Source organism: Endocarpon pusillum, assembly GCF_000464535.1.
Source record: "Endocarpon pusillum Z07020 unplaced genomic scaffold C720987, whole genome shotgun sequence".
Taxonomy (NCBI): Eukaryota; Fungi; Ascomycota; class Eurotiomycetes; order Verrucariales; family Verrucariaceae; genus Endocarpon; species Endocarpon pusillum.
Genome location: NW_006913582.1, coordinates 510,989 through 530,171, shown reverse-complemented (window position 1 = coordinate 530,171; position 19,183 = coordinate 510,989). Strand labels below are relative to the sequence as shown.

At 50.5% G+C, this 19,183-nt stretch overlaps 5 protein-coding genes across 5 annotated transcripts; 3 read left to right on the top strand and 2 right to left on the bottom strand.

The window, feature by feature from the left end:
- Nucleotides 1–177: 177 nt before the first annotated feature.
- EPUS_01352 (uncharacterized protein) lies at nucleotides 178–1,035 on the bottom strand (the record flags this gene model as incomplete). The annotated part of the gene is made up of 1 exon (XM_007788645.1): nucleotides 178–1,035. The coding sequence occupies one exon, from the start codon at nucleotides 1,033–1,035 to the stop codon at nucleotides 178–180; it is 858 nt and encodes a 285-aa protein (XP_007786835.1).
- Nucleotides 1,036–1,590: 555 nt separating this feature from the next.
- EPUS_01351 (uncharacterized protein) lies at nucleotides 1,591–3,512 on the top strand (the record flags this gene model as incomplete). The annotated part of the gene is made up of 8 exons (XM_007788644.1): nucleotides 1,591–1,771; nucleotides 1,822–1,929; nucleotides 1,983–2,065; nucleotides 2,119–2,286; nucleotides 2,345–2,646; nucleotides 2,718–2,785; nucleotides 2,840–3,269; nucleotides 3,329–3,512. The coding sequence occupies 8 exons, from the start codon at nucleotides 1,591–1,593 to the stop codon at nucleotides 3,510–3,512; spliced, it is 1,524 nt and encodes a 507-aa protein (XP_007786834.1).
- Nucleotides 3,513–4,098: 586 nt separating this feature from the next.
- EPUS_01350 (uncharacterized protein) lies at nucleotides 4,099–6,128 on the top strand (the record flags this gene model as incomplete). Its single annotated transcript, XM_007788643.1, has 6 exons — nucleotides 4,099–4,299; nucleotides 4,360–4,374; nucleotides 4,435–4,630; nucleotides 4,721–5,294; nucleotides 5,392–5,765; nucleotides 5,815–6,128. The coding sequence occupies 6 exons, from the start codon at nucleotides 4,099–4,101 to the stop codon at nucleotides 6,126–6,128; spliced, it is 1,674 nt and encodes a 557-aa protein (XP_007786833.1).
- Nucleotides 6,129–8,011: 1,883 nt separating this feature from the next.
- EPUS_01349 (uncharacterized protein) lies at nucleotides 8,012–8,779 on the bottom strand (the record flags this gene model as incomplete). The annotated part of the gene is made up of 1 exon (XM_007788642.1): nucleotides 8,012–8,779. One exon carries the CDS (start codon nucleotides 8,777–8,779, stop codon nucleotides 8,012–8,014), a length of 768 nt encoding a protein of 255 aa, XP_007786832.1.
- Nucleotides 8,780–9,956: 1,177 nt separating this feature from the next.
- Nucleotides 9,957–17,468, top strand: EPUS_01348 (uncharacterized protein; the record flags this gene model as incomplete). The annotated part of the gene is made up of 7 exons (XM_007788641.1): nucleotides 9,957–10,422; nucleotides 10,467–10,584; nucleotides 10,642–10,758; nucleotides 10,812–13,378; nucleotides 13,431–16,059; nucleotides 16,110–16,590; nucleotides 16,638–17,468. 7 exons carry the CDS (start codon nucleotides 9,957–9,959, stop codon nucleotides 17,466–17,468), a joined length of 7,209 nt encoding a protein of 2,402 aa, XP_007786831.1.
- Nucleotides 17,469–19,183: the final 1,715 nt, after the last annotated feature.

The window sequence follows — 19,183 nt, the reverse complement described above, 5'->3', positions numbered from 1 at the left end:
GGTCTTTGGGAGCTTCCCTCTAGGACATGAATTTAATGATAAAGGGTACATCATCATGTTAAGCTTTACAGGCGGGAAGCGAAGGCGATTAAATCAGAGTAGGGAAAACTTACTGCTAAGTTTTTTATGGGCTAGTTTCGATTTAGCAGCTAGGTGTATACGGCACGTGACATGAGACTAACTAGTACCTGCGACCAACCTCATCACCTCCTCTTTTGTATGCTCCTCGTACTCCCAATTCATCCAGTGGCCCGCCTCCTCCAGAACCACCAACTGCCCCTGCACTCCTTCTACACCCTCTAACCTACCAAGTGCGTACAACCCCTCGCTGATAGGGGCAATCTCATCCTTCCCACCGAAAACCATAACTATTCTTGTCCTCATGTGCCGCCATGCAAAATCACCCTCCCTTGGCGCCAGCAGCGCTCGGAAGGCGAGCGCTAGCCCCTCGCTCCGCTGCCTCAGGGCCATCTCGCGCGCGAAAGCGCCATATATGCCGTTCCGGGCCGCCATGCTGGGCCCCGGTGTGCCGTGAATCTCGTTGGCGTACGCCGCCGTTTCCGGATCCGCGGCGAAGACATCCATCATGGCGTGCATAGAGCTTATAGTCCGTGGTGTTATGCGATCCGTCTGTGGTGCTAGCAGTAGGAGCCCTTTCCAGAATTGAGCGTCTTGGGCGGCGGCCACAAAACCCTGTTGTCCGCCAAAGCTGTGGCCGACCCAGTAACCCGCCTCAAAGCCTAGGTACTCGAGGACAGAGCGGGCCTCGGTCGCAAAGGAAGCAAGCGTGGGCGCTGGGAGGTCGGGCTGGTAGACTGACTTGCCAGTGTTTGCGGCATCATGGAGGACGATTGTGTGGGTAGCAAGAAAGGACTCAGGAAGGGAAGAAATCAGTGAATTCCAAGCGTTAGTCGTTGATGCCATGCCATTAGCGAAAAGTATGGCCGGAGAAGCCGAAGAGCCGGCACCGAATACCTCGGTCCAAAGGATGCGGCCCGAAGGCAGAGTGATGTGTTGGGCGGTAACGGCGAGCATGATGATATGATTTCACGAGTAATGATGGTGCCGTTTGAAGATAACTATTGCCTCGAACACGCTCGTCATCTTTGCCTTTCTAGAACCAGGGATTGTCAGAAAAATACCACTTACAGTGGGTACGGAGTAATACTGTGACGAACGAGATACGACGCTAATATTTACCCTAGTATGCTGACATCTGCGACTTGCTTACACCCTTGTCTCCAAAACTCTACCCTGCCTATCTGGGCTGCCCTGCAGTGTCAATGTTGACGGCCGTCACCGTCAGCCTAAACCCTTCCGCTCCAAGTGTGATGGGTGACATCTCAGTACAATCTTGGGCTTGGAGACTTCCTTGTCAAATAGTCGCATGATGACAGGGTAGTCGATCATTGTGCAGGGCGATCTCGCCTGTGGGTTGCATCTGCTTTCGCTTTCCTAATACGGATACTGCCGATGAGCCGTATCCGGGGCTTGTGCTTTCCACACGCAGGAAGCCGAACCCTGGTGCTTTGCTCCGGGTATTTGTCGAGGACCTCAACCTCCTTGGTAGGATGTACGTCGCAACTTACAATGGCGGAGTCCAATTTTGAGTACGCCCACTTTGCTGGCGGTGTTGCGCTTCTTCTGGTGAGATGTCCCTGCTGTTACGAAAAGAAAATCATCTTACATTTTCTGAGACTTTCACATTATGCATTGGACAAGCCTTCTACAACCTCTGTATACACCCGCTTCGTTCCTACCCGGGTCCGTGGTATGCACGAGCCTCCGTACTCCCGTACGTATACTGGCTAGCGACGGGAGAGCTCACGAGTGAGGCCCGAAAGATACACGAGAAATATGGGGATAGTGTGCGCCTGGCGCCCAACAAGCTATCGTTTATCCAGTCTCAAGCGTGGCCCGACATCCATGGTAAGGGCACCAGGGACAGTTCGTCTATAACGCTCACTGACTAAACATCAAAGGCCATCGTTCCGAGAAGAAAAAGGTCTGGTTCGAAAAAGACCCAAGTGTCTATCTGCCAAGGTTCAATGGAGCGCCTTCAATTGTACATACGAAGTTCAGTTCTTTGGTGGAACAGTCATCGCTGAAACAGTCCAGGTTGACGCGAACGAACAAGATCATGCTCGATTCCGTCGTTTACTTGCCCACGCTTTCTCAGAAAAGGCTCTGCGCGATCAAGAACCAATTCTCCAGACGTACGTTAATCGGCTGGTCTCAAAACTACACCAGCAGATTGATGGGCCTGCAAATGGTGTGCTAGACATGGTAAGAGACAGCACGTTCCATTCATCCCCACGCTAAACTAACACGCCATGTTTCCAAGGCTCAATGGGTTAATTTCATGACCTTTGACATTATTGGAGACCTGACTTTCGGGCATTCATTTGACTGCCTAGAAAGCGGAGAGCTGCACCCTTGGGTTGCACTGTTGCCTGGCGCGGCCAGAACCATGACCTATTTGCTTGCACTCAAGCACGCGCCAGAATTCATCTTCAAGGCAGTTCTGGCAATGATCATGCCATCCCTGGCCGCACGACGAGAGCATGCTGAGTTCACAAATGAAAAGATCAAGATCCGCTTGTCAGATGAGGCAGACAGGAGAGATTTCATCACTCCAATCCTAAAGTGAGTGAAAGCGCCTGTCCAAAATCGAAAGCGATGAAAATTGGCAAGAGGCCTGCTAAATGCTTCTCTAGAGCCAATGACGAGAAAGGCATGACTTATCCGGAGCTTGAAAGTTCGATCAATCTCCTCGTCACGGCTGGTGAGAAACCATTAAGCCTCTGGGGCCACTAAAGCCGGTGCTAATCCTTTAAAGGGAGTGAAACGCTAGCCACGCTTTTCAGTGGCGCTGTCTACCACCTCTCTCAAAATCCCCGTGTAATGAAGAAACTGCGGCAAGAGGTTCAAACGGCCTTCCATGATACTAAGGACGTAACCATAGCCTCGATTCAAAAGCTACCATATCTCAATGCAGTCATCGAGGAATCTCTGCGTATATACCCACCGGCCGCATTGAGCTTGACTCGCATCGTACCGCGCGGTGGCGCCGTCATCTGCGGCGAGCACATTCCAGCAGGGACCGGCGTTGGAGTGACCACTTGGGCTGCCACTCATTCGCCTAAGAACTTTGCGGCTCCAGAGGAATATGCCCCCGAGAGATGGCTAGACGATCCACGATTTGCCAAAGACGATAAAAAATCGTCTCAGCCTTTTAGCATGGGGGCTAGAAATTGCGTTGGTAAAAAGTATGTACCCTCGCTGCCTGCAGGACCCTGTTCAAGTTGGGATGCTGAATAAATGGCAGTTTGGCGTACGCAGAGATGCGGCTGGTTCTAGCAAAGCTTGCACTGGACTTTGATTTCCGGTTGCAGCCGGAGAGTGAGACATGGATTGTGCAAAAGCTCTTCACGTTCTGGGAGAAGCCACCATTGATGGTGAAGGTCACCAGAACCAGGCAGGCAAAGAAGCAAGAAGCTTTTAGCGGATAACCCGCCAGCCCTGATAGAAAGGCATTTTAGTCCAGTAGAAAGATAGCAAAGATGACACATGAGGTAGTGGTAGACTGAGACACATGGTGCTGCCACTGCGGTGCATGCGGCGTAAATGTAAAAGTACATGAGCCAAGCAGTTTGGAGTACAAGATAGCCTCCCTTAATCTTACAAATTTATGCTCAGCACTTGGAATAGGGTCCTACCACTTCATCCACGTCATGGCAGATGGCTGAGCTCTGAGCAAATGCTCGCGGCTTGAGGCAAACGTCAGCTGTCAAGTGTGCCAGACAGACAGCGAGGGCAGCGCAATCGCTCCCAGCTATGCTGACGCTGATATAAGCCCATTCTAAAGGGCCCTTCGATGCACTGAGCACCAGCTGATGACGCTGTCACCTGCATTAGCTCTCCAGAACCGTACGTAGCATGGAGCTTCCGTTTCCGCGGTCGGACTGGAGTGCTCGTGACGATCGCGTTGGAGAAATTTAATAAAGAGCGGATTGAGGTCTTGAGCTCCAGTGTTTTCAAAAACCGCCTCAAAGTTTCAGACCGTTTTCGTGTGGTCATTCTCGTTCTATAATCAAGATGGTCGCGGACCGAGCCTCGCGAGCAAACTCGCATAGCTCTGCCTCTAGGAGGCCGATAGAGGATGAGAAACACTCTTCATCTTCTGATATGCCCCCCGCATTGACTGACAGTCTCAATGCCGCCGTAGAGGCAAAGGACTATCCTTCACCCTTCATACGCTGGGCCATCGTGATCGCGTTGCTGCTTGGAGAGTTTCTGGTCAGTAGCAATTTTACAAAAGAACTACTCCAGTAGCTGTCTTGCTGATGCCCATGGTAGATTGCTCTTGATCTGGTACGGCGTCTCCTAATTCACCGCTCAGGATGACTTGATGACTGGAGCCCTTGATTGCAGACCATTGTCGCTACGGCGATACCACGCATCACTGACGAGTTCAAATCCATTGCAGACGTCGGGTGGTATGGCTCCGCCTTTTTTCTCACTTTTGCTGCCTATCAGTCGGCGTGGGGCAAAGTCTATAAGTACTTCGATATGCGGAATGCCTTCTTTGCTTCCGTTGTCGTGTTTGTGATTGGGTCTATCATTTGTGGTATGCTTACATCATCCATTCTTGGCGAATCTATTAGATACGGGCGGGAAACTCACAGCATCTATCCGTACTAATGTTTTGATTCATTAGCCGCAGCACCCAAGAGCGCAGCTCTTATTATCGGACGAGCCATCACGGGAGTGGGCGCAGCCGGTGTTACGAATGGCGTCTATACCATCATCGCATGTATTGTCCCGCCGCGGCAAGTGGCAATGTATTTCGCATTTGTTGGCGTGGTCTTCAGCATCGCCAGTGTTGCCGGCCCTTTGCTCGGAGGCATCTTCACCGAGAAATTGACCTGGCGTTGGTGTTTCTGGATCAACTTGCCTGTTGGAGCGGCGTCTCTTGGGGTCGTACTCTTCTTTTTCCGCACGCCTAAGTTAATGAAGGCAGCCGAAGCGACGCTGAAGGAGAAACTCTTGCAGATGGACCTGCAAGGCACGGTCTTGATCGTTGCATCGCTTGTTTGCTATATGCTTGCAATGCAATGGGGCGGGATCTCGCTACCATGGAACTCAGCAACTATCATAGGGCTGCTTGTGGGGTGGATAGTCTTGGGGATCTGCTTCGTGATCGATCAGTGGCTACTAGGGGATCGCGCTCAAATCGTCACCCGTATCATCAAAGACCGTACTGTGGCTGGGCTCTCGGCTTTTATATTATTGTAAGCTTTATCCTTTGGTTCCCTCCTACTGCTCTCTGTTCAGACGAATCTCGCTACAGAAGATGACGATTGGACGAATGCTAAGTCGTTACCACAGCCTCAACGCCACCACTTTCCTCTTGATTTACTACTTGCCCATATATTTTCAGGCGATCGACGATCTGTCGCCTTCCGCGAGCGGAGTTCGAAGTCTCCCTTTGATTCTTGCTATGTCAATCGCCTTACTGGCCAGCTCAGCTCTTGTCAGTTGGATCGGATACTTTCATCCACTCCTTCTGGTTGGCAGCGTCCTCCTGACCGTTGGCGCTGGGTTGATATTCACTCTGGATATTGGCTCTTCGACCGGAGAGCATATCGGATACCAAATCCTTGTCGGCGCTGGCAACGGAATCAGCAGTCAAATCCCTATAATCGCAAGCCTGGCTTTTGCTGCACCTGAGGACATTGCCGTAACTACAGCACTAGTCTTATGTAAGATATCTGAGCGCACTGACTCCCCAAAGCTAATGTTTGCGTACAGTCTTTCAACTTATCTCTGGAGCGCTCTCTGTTTCGCTCGCGCAGACCCTTTTCACGAACACCCTGCTCTCCAAGCTTCCCCTGTATGCTCCAACAGTTGATCCTGCTGTCGTGATTGCTGTTGGTGCCTCTGAACTACGCAAAGCTTTTGCACCAGACGTATTACCAGGAGTCCTACAGGCTTATATGGCTGGCTTGAAGGCTTCGTGGGAGGCGGGAATTGTTCTGGCCGGCTTGGCCTTGCTTGCAGCGCTGGTGCCCAGATGGGAGAGCATACAGAACAGACCTACGAGCTCTGGAGGCACCGTCGCTTGAGAACATGAATTTGCAATCGGATATTTTTGATTGCCGAATAGCTCCCAACCATGTCTGGAACGTTCAACGATCGGGTCATTGAATCTTAACAGCTTAATGTCCAGCCTCAATCGACCATGACCTCCAACAACCAGCTGTCTTTATCTATCTGTTATGATTCCGTAGGCTGTCATTTGGTGCAGAGAGAGCCAAGATATTTGTCGAATGATACTAATATCCGTGTCAAGTGCGCTGGCTCTATTTGGCAGGAGATAGATTCGCTCTTGTTGCTCATTTGCAACTTTAACCACAACACACTCAATACAATCAAGTAACTTGCACAAACCATTGCAATCTAAGCCCAAACACCAATGACTGGTTCGGGACGCAGAGTATGCCTGCCCCGGGATACCCCGATGCTCATCGATTTACAGGATACCAATTTGACTCCCACAATTTACTCGTCGTGCCTAATCTGTTGCAAGTCGCGCACGAACACTCTCGCGAATCCTCCTTTGAGCATGCCAGTCGGTCGAATGGATGCCCGTCTGCACAACTAGGTGGCACTGGTGGCGGGCACAAAGTCCCGTCGCTCCGGACCAGTCATTCTTCTGGAAGCAATCTGCGGGAACGGTAAGCAATAACATTCAGACTACAAAACCTTATAGTTACAGCCTGTTTTTAACAGCCCGCAAAACAAGCCAGGTGAATCCGTGATGGATGTGCGTCATCACCCCGCTATTATACAGATGCCATTTGGGTGCCGGACATGGTTCTCTTATCTCCATAAGCGGCGGGACGATGCCGGTGATAAGGTCAGCCTGTGAAGAATCTGGTTATCATGTTTATCGTGATGCAGAGAGCCTACGTAGTATTGACCAAATTCGTCCATGTGTCAGGCGAATGTTTTGGTGCATGGGCCTCTCGGCCTTGCGTTGCGCTATCATCCATGCACTTCACTCCGACCCACAATAGTAGTACGTATTGCTCACACATTACAACAAAGCTAGAATGCTGCAGAAAGATCTTCCTGGAGGCGCTAGAAGCCGGACGAACAAGTTGCCGAAAGCGCAACGCTGATCCTCCAAATTGCCCCGAGAGCTTATCGGCTTCGTTTTGAGTACAGCATGTATCGGGACTTATTTGCTGTCTCGGGTCCACCTAGAATATTCCACAGGTGTTCCTTCCCGTTATGGCTCGCTCGAATGTAGTGCGGCTGAGGTCCCGGAGCGACTGTCGTTCTGCTCGTAGGAGACGAGAGATTGATTACAGTAAGTGCATACTGCCAAACCACTGCACTGTGATGTAATGTAGTGCAGCGATTGCATCACAAGTGTTGGAGATTGGTTCAGAGATCCCTTAAAAACACGTCACTCAGGTTCCGAGACTAATTGACCAACGAGAAATCAGAGACCCAGCCACCCCGACCGGGAGCTTACTGCATATGTGCAAGGTTGGAACCCACAGGGCCGCGCGGAGGGGTAATACGTTCAACATGCATTGGAAGAAGGTTGTATCTTGTCTTTCTGGTCGGCAAGCCAGTGGTGCCACCAGAGGCAAATGTGAGCATCTACATATTCATACTAGCTATTAAGTAAACTTACCACACACCGAATGATTACCTTCGCCAATTCAACGTCATTGCACTTGACTATGGCCGGGATACAGATACGTATTGTCTATTGTCTAAATCTATGGAGCCGCAGCGATATATCCAGCTGTCGCGTGATTGGTGGTTCGGAATCCGGACTTAAAACTCGTCAACACATCTCTATCAACCACACGCGAGGCGACACCGTGTGGAACGACATGAAGCACTCCGGTAGATAGTCCATTGCTGAGAACAGCACTGGCAGCTATGCTCCCTTGTTCCTATCTTCTCGTGGATCAAACCACCCGGAACCTCAATACCGTCCGAAGACATCATTCATAAACTCTACTTGTTGCCCCATCAATTCATGGGAACGATCTCCACTGAGAATGTCAAGATGACCCTTCTCGGGAGCCTTGCAAAGTCGCTTTGGGCCCTCGAAATTGTCGAAGACCCGCCTTTGATCGTCCGGGTTCGAGATAGCATCGTTCTCGGGGATGAGCATCATGACGGGTGTTGGATTAATGCATTGCATCAAACCCCATGGTTGCCACATGGCGATCTTGTAGTAGCTTTGAATGGTTGTTCGATTCTCGAAATTTGGAGCTCCGCGGTTCTTTACGTTCGTCATGAACTCATAAGCTTCTAGTCCGCCGCCAGCAGCCATGCCGGCCGGATTGTCCCCATTAGAGTTGAAAGGGACTACAGAAAAGGGATCGTTGCCCTTGGCCTGAGAAGCACGGTCTGCCATGGCCTTGGCTAGCACTTTGGACCTCTTCTCGTCTGTGTAGAATTTAACGAACGGGCAGACCATGATGACGAGCTTTGCGCGCTTATCGAGAGCGGCGGCGCACGCGGCGACAGATCCAGAGAAGGACATTCCCCAGAACGCAATTCGAGAAGCGTCGACCAGCGGATGCTTTGATAGGAACGTCAAAGCATCAGAATAGTCTTCAACCTGCTTCATTGGATCTATCTCGTTGCGTGGAAAACCGTCACTGAGTCCAATGCTTCGTGGATCGTAAATAAGGGCAGTAATACCCTCACGTTGAAAGCTCTCGGCGACCTCTGGAAGTAGCATTTCCTTCACACAATTGAACTATCTCTTATAAGCCCCCTTGGCCTGTGTAGCAGTTTGAATGGCACCTACTCCTGGAGTCATAATCACAGCAGGTCCCCTGGCCGTTGCGGGATACAGCGAACCTCGTAATGTGATCTTATCGATTGTTCTGAATTCAACCTCTTCGCAGAGATTCATTTGCCGGGTAGACGGCATCTTTCGTGTTGCAGTGGGTGTGCTTCAAAACACTGCTCAGATGTCCAGCGAGTTTAGGAAGATAGGAATGCAGCGGTGAATCACCAAGAAAGCGAACGATTTCGAACAATTGCCCAGCAGAAGCAAATCGATTCAAGAGGCAAAAGTCTCAACGCTGAATCAGTGAAATTTGAAGTACGAGTCAACAAAGACAGCGATCCAGGCAGGAGTATGCTTGAACACGATACGTTATATGCAAATAACCTGCGTTTCACACCGTCTCTTGCCACATAACGCATGCAAAGTTCTTGTCGGCACTATGAATGTCAAAATGTAACATTCCTCACGTCGAATCTGCTAGCTGACAGCCAATGGATTCATGACGCCCAATAGGGTGACGGTTCCGTGGCTTATCTTCCGCTTCTGATAGCTGAGCTCTTTTGCCTCGCTGAACGGTGATGATGGATAGAGTGTAAGCCATGGAATTGAGCCGTGGATATGCAAGGCGTCAGCCATAATTAATGGAGCTAAATTGTGGGCCTGCAGGCTGACCATGCACCAGAGCTAAGAAACCTGTCTGTAACGGCTGTCATCCAGGAACCCTGCAGACTGAACATGCATCAGAGGTTGAAGACCCTGTTTGTCATGGCTGTTACTGACAACTGTTGAGGGCATGCTCAATGTAACTTGAGTTTGCTTATTGAAACACCAAATGCATCGAAGGCCTGCAGGGTTGTCCATGACATCAGTAACATCTATCACAATATCTGAAGATCAACAAATCATCAAGCTTGGCGAGTTCTGAGACACCAGAAGAACGACGATTCACTTCTAGCCAATGATGGAATCCACGAGAAATCTCAATGGGTTTAGCACGTGTGATCCATCTGTGGTGCTTGACCGGGTGTACGGTGACGGCATGGTGATCGCCTCTTGGTAGTATAAAAGGCCATGCTTGAACCTTTCCAAAGGGTTGTGGCATACAAACATCATCACAGCAAAAATGGGTTTCAATCATGCGGATAATAAGGGCCCAACGAGAGCGTCCCCACCTGAGACATCTGGCAAAGGTTCGGAAGGGTTCGTGCAAGAGCCTGTCGCTGTCATTGGGCTTGCTTGCCGACTTCCAGGGAGAAATACATCACCACGAACGTTATGGAATTTCCTCGAAAGAGGGAATGTTGCGAGTAACAGCGTCCCCGAGTCTCGTTTCAATCTTAAAGGACACTATGACGGCTCAAAGAAGCCAGGTACGATGAGGCCGCCTGGCGGAATGTTCTTGGAAGATGTGGATTTGGAAACTTTTGATGCATCCTTCTTCGAGATCTCGAGGGCTGAAGCGGTTTCTATGGATCCAAATCAGCGCCAGCTTCTTGAAGTCATTTATGAAGGACTTGAAAATGCTGGCGTTTCTTTGGAATCGATCGACGGAGCTCCGGTTGGCTGCTTTATCGGGTCCTTTGCTGCAGGTGAGAAATGAAAATCCATTTGAGAACTTGCACTAATCAGAAAGACTATCATGATATGCAAGGCAGAGATCCTGAAGATAGGCCACCTTCGATCGAGGTGGGAATTGGGAGAGCAATACTGAGCAACCGGATAAGCCATTTCTTGAATATCAAAGGCCCAAGGTAAAGAGTTTTTGCTCTTTCAGTCAAAGATGTCGTGAGGCTAACACGTTTCTGTAGTGTTACGGTCGATAGTGCTTGCTCTGGCAGCCTTGTTGGGGTGGATATGGCATGCAGATATCTTCAAACAGGGGAGATATCGTCAGCCATTGTAGCAGCAAGCAATCTATACCTCAGGTCAGTCTGTACCATTTGCCAGCTCGAAAGCTGTATACTAAAATACGGGGTAGCCCGGAGCATGTCATGGACACCGGTCCGATCGGAATGGCACATTCGCCAAGCGGAAGATGCCACACCTTCGACGCAAAAGCGGACGGGTATATCAAGGCCGAAGCTGTTAACGCTATCATCTTGAAACGTCTTGATGATGCTATACAAGACCGGGATCCTATCAGAGCTGTCATCCGAGGTTCATCAACCAACAGCGATGGTAGAACGCCTGGTATAGCATCACCAAATCCAGCCGCTCAGGCCGCGGCGGTAAAATCTGCGTATTCTAACGCAGGCATTGAGAGCTTTGAAGCTACGTCATATCTAGAATGCCACGGTACAGGCACTCCGGCAGGTGATGTATTGGAGACTCAGGGTGTTTCAGCAGTGTTTGCTGGTGGCCGGTCAGCATCTGCACCCTTGATAGTCGGATCGATCAAGAGCAACCTCGGACATTCAGAGCCAGCAGCCGGATTGAGCGGAGTATTCAAGGCAATACTTGCAATCGAGAACGGGATTATCCCTGGAAACCCTACCTTCGAAACACCAAATCCGAAAATCAATTTCGAGGAGCTGAGAATCCGTGCCAGTCGCACTGCGATTCCCTGGCCAAAATCTGACTTTCGCCGCGCGAGCGTAAATTCTTTTGGGTATGGGGGCACCAACTCGCACGTCATCCTTGACGAGCTCAAGACGCTCCGGCCAGAGCAGAATGCCAACCACGTCTCGTCCTATTTGTCGCAGGACGACGATATTTATGATGAGGAAGTGTCAGCTCGGCCATATACTCTCGTATTCTCAGCAAATGACGCAGCTTCGCTGCAAGCATATGTTGCTACACTAGACCAGCACGTCAGCAGTCTTGACGTGAAGGTGAAGCCAAGAGATTTGGCCTACACCTTGTCCGAGAGACGTAGCCACCACTTCTACCGGGGTTATATTGTGGCTCATGGCAATGAGATCGACTCGAAGACCATGGTAAGTGGCAAGAAATCCGGTGAAAAGCCTCGAATTGGTTTTGTTTTCACGGGACAAGGAGCTCAGTGGTCGCAAATGGGTAAAGCTGTTGTTGACACGCTCCCTTCTGCCAAGCCGCTGCTGGAAAAACTTGATGCCGCCTTACGGCAGTTGCCCAACCCGCCCTCTTGGTCTTTGCTTGGCGAGCTAACCGAGTCGCGCCCTAGCGAGCACCTCCGTCTGCCAGAATTCTCCCAGCCATTGGTCACAGCATTGCAGCTCGTCCTTCTCGATGTACTCCGACGCTGGGGCGTCGATCCTCAGAGCGTTGTCGGCCACTCTTCAGGTGAGATTGCCGCCGCGTGCGCCGCAGGTTATCTTAGCGAGGAAGATGCCATCAAGGCTGCGTTCTACCGCGGCCAGTCTGCGAAGAACTGCAGGCACGAGGGCGAGAAAACGCTCGGTATGCTGGCCGTTGGATTGGGGCCAGATTCCGTCAAGGAGTACTTGGTCGATGTCCAGGAAAAAGTTCAGATTGCCTGTTACAACAGCCCAAAAAGCGTCACGTTATCAGGTGCGGCTGACGCTCTCGAGATCGTCAAAGGAAAGCTTGTCAAGCACGGCCACTTCGCCCGAATGCTGCTAGTGGATCTGGCCTATCACTCCAACTTCATGTCTGAAATTGGGGAAGACTATGAAACATTGCTGCAACAAAATTTCAAGCCTCTGGACGCGAAGAGAGGGAGTGTAGACATGTTCTCCTCCGTTCTGGGACAGAAAATGTCAGGGTTAACGGATGCCAAATATTGGAGATCTAACATGGAATCCCCTGTGAGATTCGAGGAAGCTTGCCGGGAAATGCTATCAGGCCGCACCGGTGCTGACTACCTAATCGAGATTGGTCCAAGTGGTGCGCTTGCTGGTCCTGTTTCACAAATCAAAAATATCATGGGAGCAGACGGTTTGAAGGTGCAGTACTGCGCTACTTTGAGCCGTGGTGCCGATTCGATCAACTCCTTATTCGACATGGCCGGCAAGCTCTTCATTTCCGGAGCCAGCATTGCCCTCTCAGAAGTCAATAATGATCAAGATTCGAGCTTGTCTTTGCCCTCTGTGATTGTGGACCTGCCAAATTATGTTTGGAACCATAACAATAAGTACTGGCACGAGAGCCAAGCCAGCAAAGACTGGAGATTCCGTCAGTTCCCTGAACATGACCTCCTCGGCTCTAAGATATTAGCAACCCCTTGGCATGCCCCAGCCTTTAGGAAGACGCTCCTGCTTGAACGCCTTCCTTGGTTGAAGGATCATAGAATGGGAACAGACATCATTTTCCCTGCCTCTGGCTATATCTCCATGGCGATGGAGGCTTTGTATCAGACCAGCACAGCGCAAGGAATCCATGTGGATAAGCCATCTGCTGCATTTTTGCAATACCGCCTTCGGAGCGTCAAGTTTGAAAAAGCTCTTGTTCTTGAGGAAGGCACGGAGTCGAAAGTGGTGCTGTCATTGAATCCTCTGGCAGGAACCAAGAATACTTGGTATGAGTTCCAGGTGTCATCGTCGAATGATGGGATATCCATGACGCATTGCACAGGACTAATCCGCACCGAAGATGTCAATGTGAAGAGTAAGTTCTCCCAAAACAAAGTTGATTATTTTCCAGTCTAATATTTATACAGTCGCTCCGAGAGAAGATCTAGCTCAGCTCAAATATCCCACACCTGCTCACCTGTGGTACAAAGCCCAGACCGAAGTTGGCTACGGTTTCGGTCCAGGATTTCAAAAACAGTTGTTCGTTGAGACTGTTGCTGGACAGAGGGAGAGCAGATCTATAACATCGCTGACCGAACCTGAGTCTGCCCACTCGCCTCAATCGTTGTACCCAATGCATCCTGCATGCATTGATGGCTGTTTTCAAACTGTCACACCCTCCCTCTGGGCTGGTGAGAGAGCCACCATAAATGCCGTGCTGGTTCCTGCCACGCTCGATAACTTGGTGGTGTACCCGAAGGTTTCTGGTGTTGAGGAAGGTCTTTCTCTTGCTAGATCCCAGTACACTGGACGTGGAAGAAGGGAGGAAGCGAAAAGCTTCTTCTCTGATTGCTCAGTCTTCGATCAAGCTAGCGGTAAGATCATGCTCAAGATGAACGGACTTCGATACTATAAGCTGGATATGGGCAGCGACATGCACGATAGGCACACATACAACCGCACCATTTGGCGACCCGATATTACCTTCCTTTCACAGGACCAGCTCTATTCGCTCGCGCACAGGGACAGCTCCCGGGGAATTCAGCACCTCATTGATCTCATCGCCCACAAGAAGCCTGCTCTTAAAGTTCTGGAAGCGTCATGCTTAGCTGAAGACTCTACAAGCTTGTGGTTCTCAAGCGAAACTAGTGTCATCCGTTCAGGAGTCGCTCAATACTCATATGTATCATCTGATGCGAAAGCCCTATTAAGCGCAAAGGAGGACTACGACGTGATGAAGCGGACCTCGTTTCACCTTACTGATATATTGAGGCCAGGATCTTCTTTGCCGGAGATAGACTACGACCTCGCCATCGTGAAAGTTTCAGATCTGAACGAAGAAACTGTGACCAAGGTTGCAGCCTCTATACGCGCTGGCATGTCCGACGATGCTTTTGTTGTGTTCTTGGAGCAACAAACGGAAGCCGCCACGCCAGTCTCTGAAAGTGACAGCGACTCAAGTACGGTTTTCGTCCATGGGCATGAGTTGGCAACAAAGACTACCGAGAATACTAGAATGGCCTGTGAGGATCATGCGATTGTCTCCTCTATTGCAAACTGCGGTTACAGCAACGTTCTTCGAGCACCTCAGAGCTGGGCACCCAAGGCCTACATGGGGAAAGTTGTTAACCAAACAATAGATACTGCTACCGCTAAGAGGGTCAGCGTTATGCATCTATCTGATCATAGTCGCCTAAGCGATGGTCTTAAGACCATTCTTGAGCAATCAGATTGGCAGCTTACCGAACACTTCCACCCATACTCTCACGTACAAGCTAAGAGTATTGTACTGGTTATTGATGAGACGATTTCTCCTGTGCTCAATTCCATATCCGAATCTCGGTGGGATGGACTTCGTCGCATTATCTCGCAACGAAACCGAATTCTATGGGTTACTGAGGGTTCTCAGATGGAGGCTACTAAGCCGGACAATGCTCTGGTCCACGGTCTCTTCCGCACAATTCGAGCTGAAGATAGGGCTGCCGATCTCGTTACACTCGACGTCGAATACAGTGAGAGTCCATCCACATATCTCGCCATTGAGCGAGTCCTTCGCTTGTTCCTGAAGTCACCATCCAAAACTCAGATTGAAAGCGAATTTGTCGAAAGGGGTAGCATCATTCACGTCAATCGAGTGGTCCCAGACGAGCCCATCAACACAGCTAAGAACAATGAAAAACTAGGTGGCCCTCCTGTTGCTCGCTCGTTACAAGACATTGATGGCGTGGCCATGTTGCGAGCGGAGCGTCTGGGCACTTTGGATTCGCTCTGCTACTCGGAAATGTCATCTGAAGAACTACCAATCCTCGAGAACCACATCGAAGTAGACATCAAAGCAGCAGGTCTGAACTTCAAGGACGTTGCAGTTACTATGGGAATCGTTCCCGAAAACGAGCATCTACTAGGTCTTGAGGGATCTGGTGTTGTCCGCCGAGTTGGAAAAGGAGCAGAAAGATTTCGCGTCGGTGATCGAGTGGCATTATTGAAGAATGGCACGTTTGCAAACAGGATTCAATGTCCTGTCGATCGCGCTCACCACATTCCTGCTGACATGAGCTTCAAAGATGCTGCTACTATCCCTCTGGTATACCTTACCTCCATGTACTCACTATTCGACGTTGGTGGGCTGTCAAAGGGCCATTCGGTGCTGATACACTCCGCAGCTGGAGGGGTTGGCCTTTCGTGCATCCAGCTGGCGCAGTGGATTGGTGCAGAAATTTATGTCACCGTTGGAACCGAAGACAAGCGCCAGTTCTTGCACGAGAACTTCAAAATCCCCTTTGAGCGAATGTTCTCCTCACGCACCACAGAGTTCGCGCCAAAGATCATGGCGGCCACGGAGGGCAGAGGCATTGACGTGATCATTAACTCACTAACAGGCGAACTCCTGGATGAATCATGGAGAATTTGTGCTGACGGCGGTAACATGGTGGAGATTGGAAAGAAGGACATTGTTGACCGAAACTTTCTCTCCATGGAACCTTTCGACAGGAACTGCTCGTTCCGTGCTGTCGATTTCTCGTTCAGCAAGCAAATCAAGGACTCCCTCATTGCAAGGTAAGAGCCGCTTCTGATATCCTTTTTTCTTCAGGCTAACAAAAGTATAGCTTGCTAGAACGTACATTCAAGCTCGTCTCCGAGGGCCATCTAAAAGCCATCCACCCCGTCACAACCTACTCGTTTAGCCAGGTACCTGCAGCCTTCGCTTTCATGCGAAGTGGACGACACATTGGAAAAATTGTCATCACTGACGAGGAAGATACCAAGGTACCAGTTCAGGTCCGACCGCCACCTCGAGCAGTCTCTTTTGAGGATCATGCATCGTACGTGATTGTTGGTGGCCTCAAAGGTCTCTGTGGCAGTCTCGCGATTTATCTTGCGAAGCACGGTGCGAAGAACATCGTTGCGATGTCAAGAAGCGGTTGTTCTGATGAGCGATCTCGAAATGTCATCGTCAACTGCAATGCGCTGGGTTGTGAAGTACAAGAGGCCGCGGCTGATGTGAGTAGTCTCTCGGACGTCAAGAAGGCATTCCAGAGCGCCAAGTATCCAATCGCCGGTATAATTCAAGGTGCAATGGTGCTCAAGGTAAGTAACAGGGTGAGCTGGGCCGTTCTCGCGGCTAACAAATGCAGGACAAACCATATGAGATGATGACCGTCTCTGACTACCACACCACCTTATCCAGCAAGGTTGCAGGGACTTGGAATCTTCACCATGCATCCCTCGATCTCAAAAAGCCTCTGAGGTTCTTCACTCTGCTGTCATCTGTTAGTGGTGTGATTGGACAAAAGGGACAAGCGAATTATTCAGCCGCAAATGTCTTCCTCGATGCATTCTCCTCTTACCGCCTCGCCCAGGGCCTCCCAGCACACAGCGTTGATCTTGGCGTTATCGAAGATGTCGGCTACGTGGCCGAGCAGGGCGGTATGCAGAAGCACTTCGACGACCGCCAATGGATCGGCATCAACGAGTATGTCCTGCACAAGATCCTCGGCCTCAGCGTTCTACAGCAGACCGCCCCGATCAAGCACGCCTCTGCATCACAGCTCATCACCGGCATTCTGGTTCCTCAGCCCGCCGACTCCGAGCTCGCATACGATGCGCGATTTTCGGCACTGTTCCATTCCAACGCCGACGGGCAAGAGCTTGGATCTACGGCAAGCAGCGCGGAGAAAGATGTGCAGGCGCTTCTGCTCCTTCGCGGCTCCGGGGCCGAGCCAGCGGCCATGCTTGGTGCGGCTGCGGTCGCCGTCGGGTCGAAGTTTGAGCGCACACTACGCCTCCCGGAACCCATGGAGCCCGGTAAAAGCTTATCGACGTACGGCTTGGATTCATTGTCTGCGGTTGAGCTCCGGAACTGGATTCGTATGGAACTCGGTGTCGAGGTGACGGTGTTGGAAATCACGAGCGCGAATAGCTTGACGGCGCTGTGCGAGAAGATTGTGGCCAAGATGCAAGCTTAGATAGATGAGAGGTGGTGTGACTTTTTGGACATGTTTCTATTTGACTCTCATTACTCAGGCCTTAGGTATACAGAACCGGCAATGACACTCCTTATTCTGCAAACATGGTGAACCATATCAAACTACCATCATAAGTGCGCTACTCCCTACCCTGTGTCCTTTTTTCTTATTTTTGGGGGGGCACCGCTATGGACTTGAATATTTCTACATCTTCAAATTCTTCAAAATATCAATATTTGATTCAAAAACATCTAAGACAAAAATCATACTCAAAAAGTTTTGATGTTCTTGTTGCCAAGGCTGCAGCAGATATATAACACTAGTTAGTTAGATCACGGCAACGCTATTCTGAATAAGTGCAGAGTCGCCCATTTAGTGATACAACGGATCATGTTGATCATGGAAAGAAACTCCATCATTATGCCAGCAATGTCAAATAGAACGGTCGTGGAAGGTTAGGGGAGCTAGGGGGGTTTGGGGGGTGCGTTTGTGAGACCTGGTTGTTATGGATTGTTTTGATGGAGGTGACAGAAGAGAGGCGCAGGTCACATAGCCACCGGGTGAAATGTGTGTCAAAAGCGGCCGCAAAGACCGGCTGTTATCCCGTGCGTTACCTATCGCGCCCTCTCGCCGCTTGGCCCCAATTTAACAGCCTGCTGATCCTCGATCCCCGCTATCCTCCCTTCTCATTTGTCTTCTACTCCTTTTTCCTCTCTCCCGCTTCTCTTCTAGCTGGCCTCACCTTCGGGCTTGGTGCGCCGGGTCCTGCAGCGAGGGGCGCTGACCGGCTTCCTACCTACAACCGACCTTCTCCTACCACCTTCGTGCTCTTACTCGACGTTCTTTGGGCCGACCTTCATTTTTCCGCTCTCAATACTGGGAGTGCACTTGGCACCTGCGTTTCGGGCGCTATATGGACATAAACGCTCTACCAGTCTAGAGATACGAATCTGCAGTTCCAGTCTGAGGCTACACTGGCGCAAGAGATTTACCGATCGTCTTTGAGGCAGTCCCATCGTAGCCGGTCGGCACGGAGGTGAGGTCCGCGACCTAGTTATGGCTACATCTGAGATTGCTCTGCGTTATTGGAACTAGCCTATGTCTGCCCATGGTCGGCTTTGCGCTTGCTTTGAAAGATCTGGACATTGTCGACCGAACAGAGCCAGTCAGAAGCTGGGAGTAATAATGTGGGCTAGTACGGTCAGAAAGGCTTTGATGCTCTTTCAAGCTTGTGGCTGCATACTCGACAGCGACTGTCAATATAGGTGGCCGTCCTGGCCGCTAGGTCAAATTACTGGAGTCAAGCTGTGCAATTGAGTTACAGTAGTGGGCTGTCCGCCTCGTCAATCCTTGTAATAGACTTGTTGTTTGCAGGTCATATTCCAAGGAGCACATGGCAAGAGAACCCAAGCTATGTAGGTTCGCACTGACACCTCACCTCCCCTATATACTGAGTGTTGGCGCCGTCATATTCGTATGACTCCCAATAGCCTATTGCAGGGACAAGAGGGAGTATGGATCCTAGACTGGGTCGAAGCAAGAGAGACCAATCACCAGGGAAAGTGATGGGTGTAGCCAGATGCCTAGATGGCAAGGGGCCAAGAAGCAGGGATTCATTCTTCCATCAAATACACATCAGTCACGGTACTGCGGAGTAAACGAGTTGCAAAGACGCGGAGCTTGAAAGAGGAGATACGAGAGGTTCAATCTCAGCT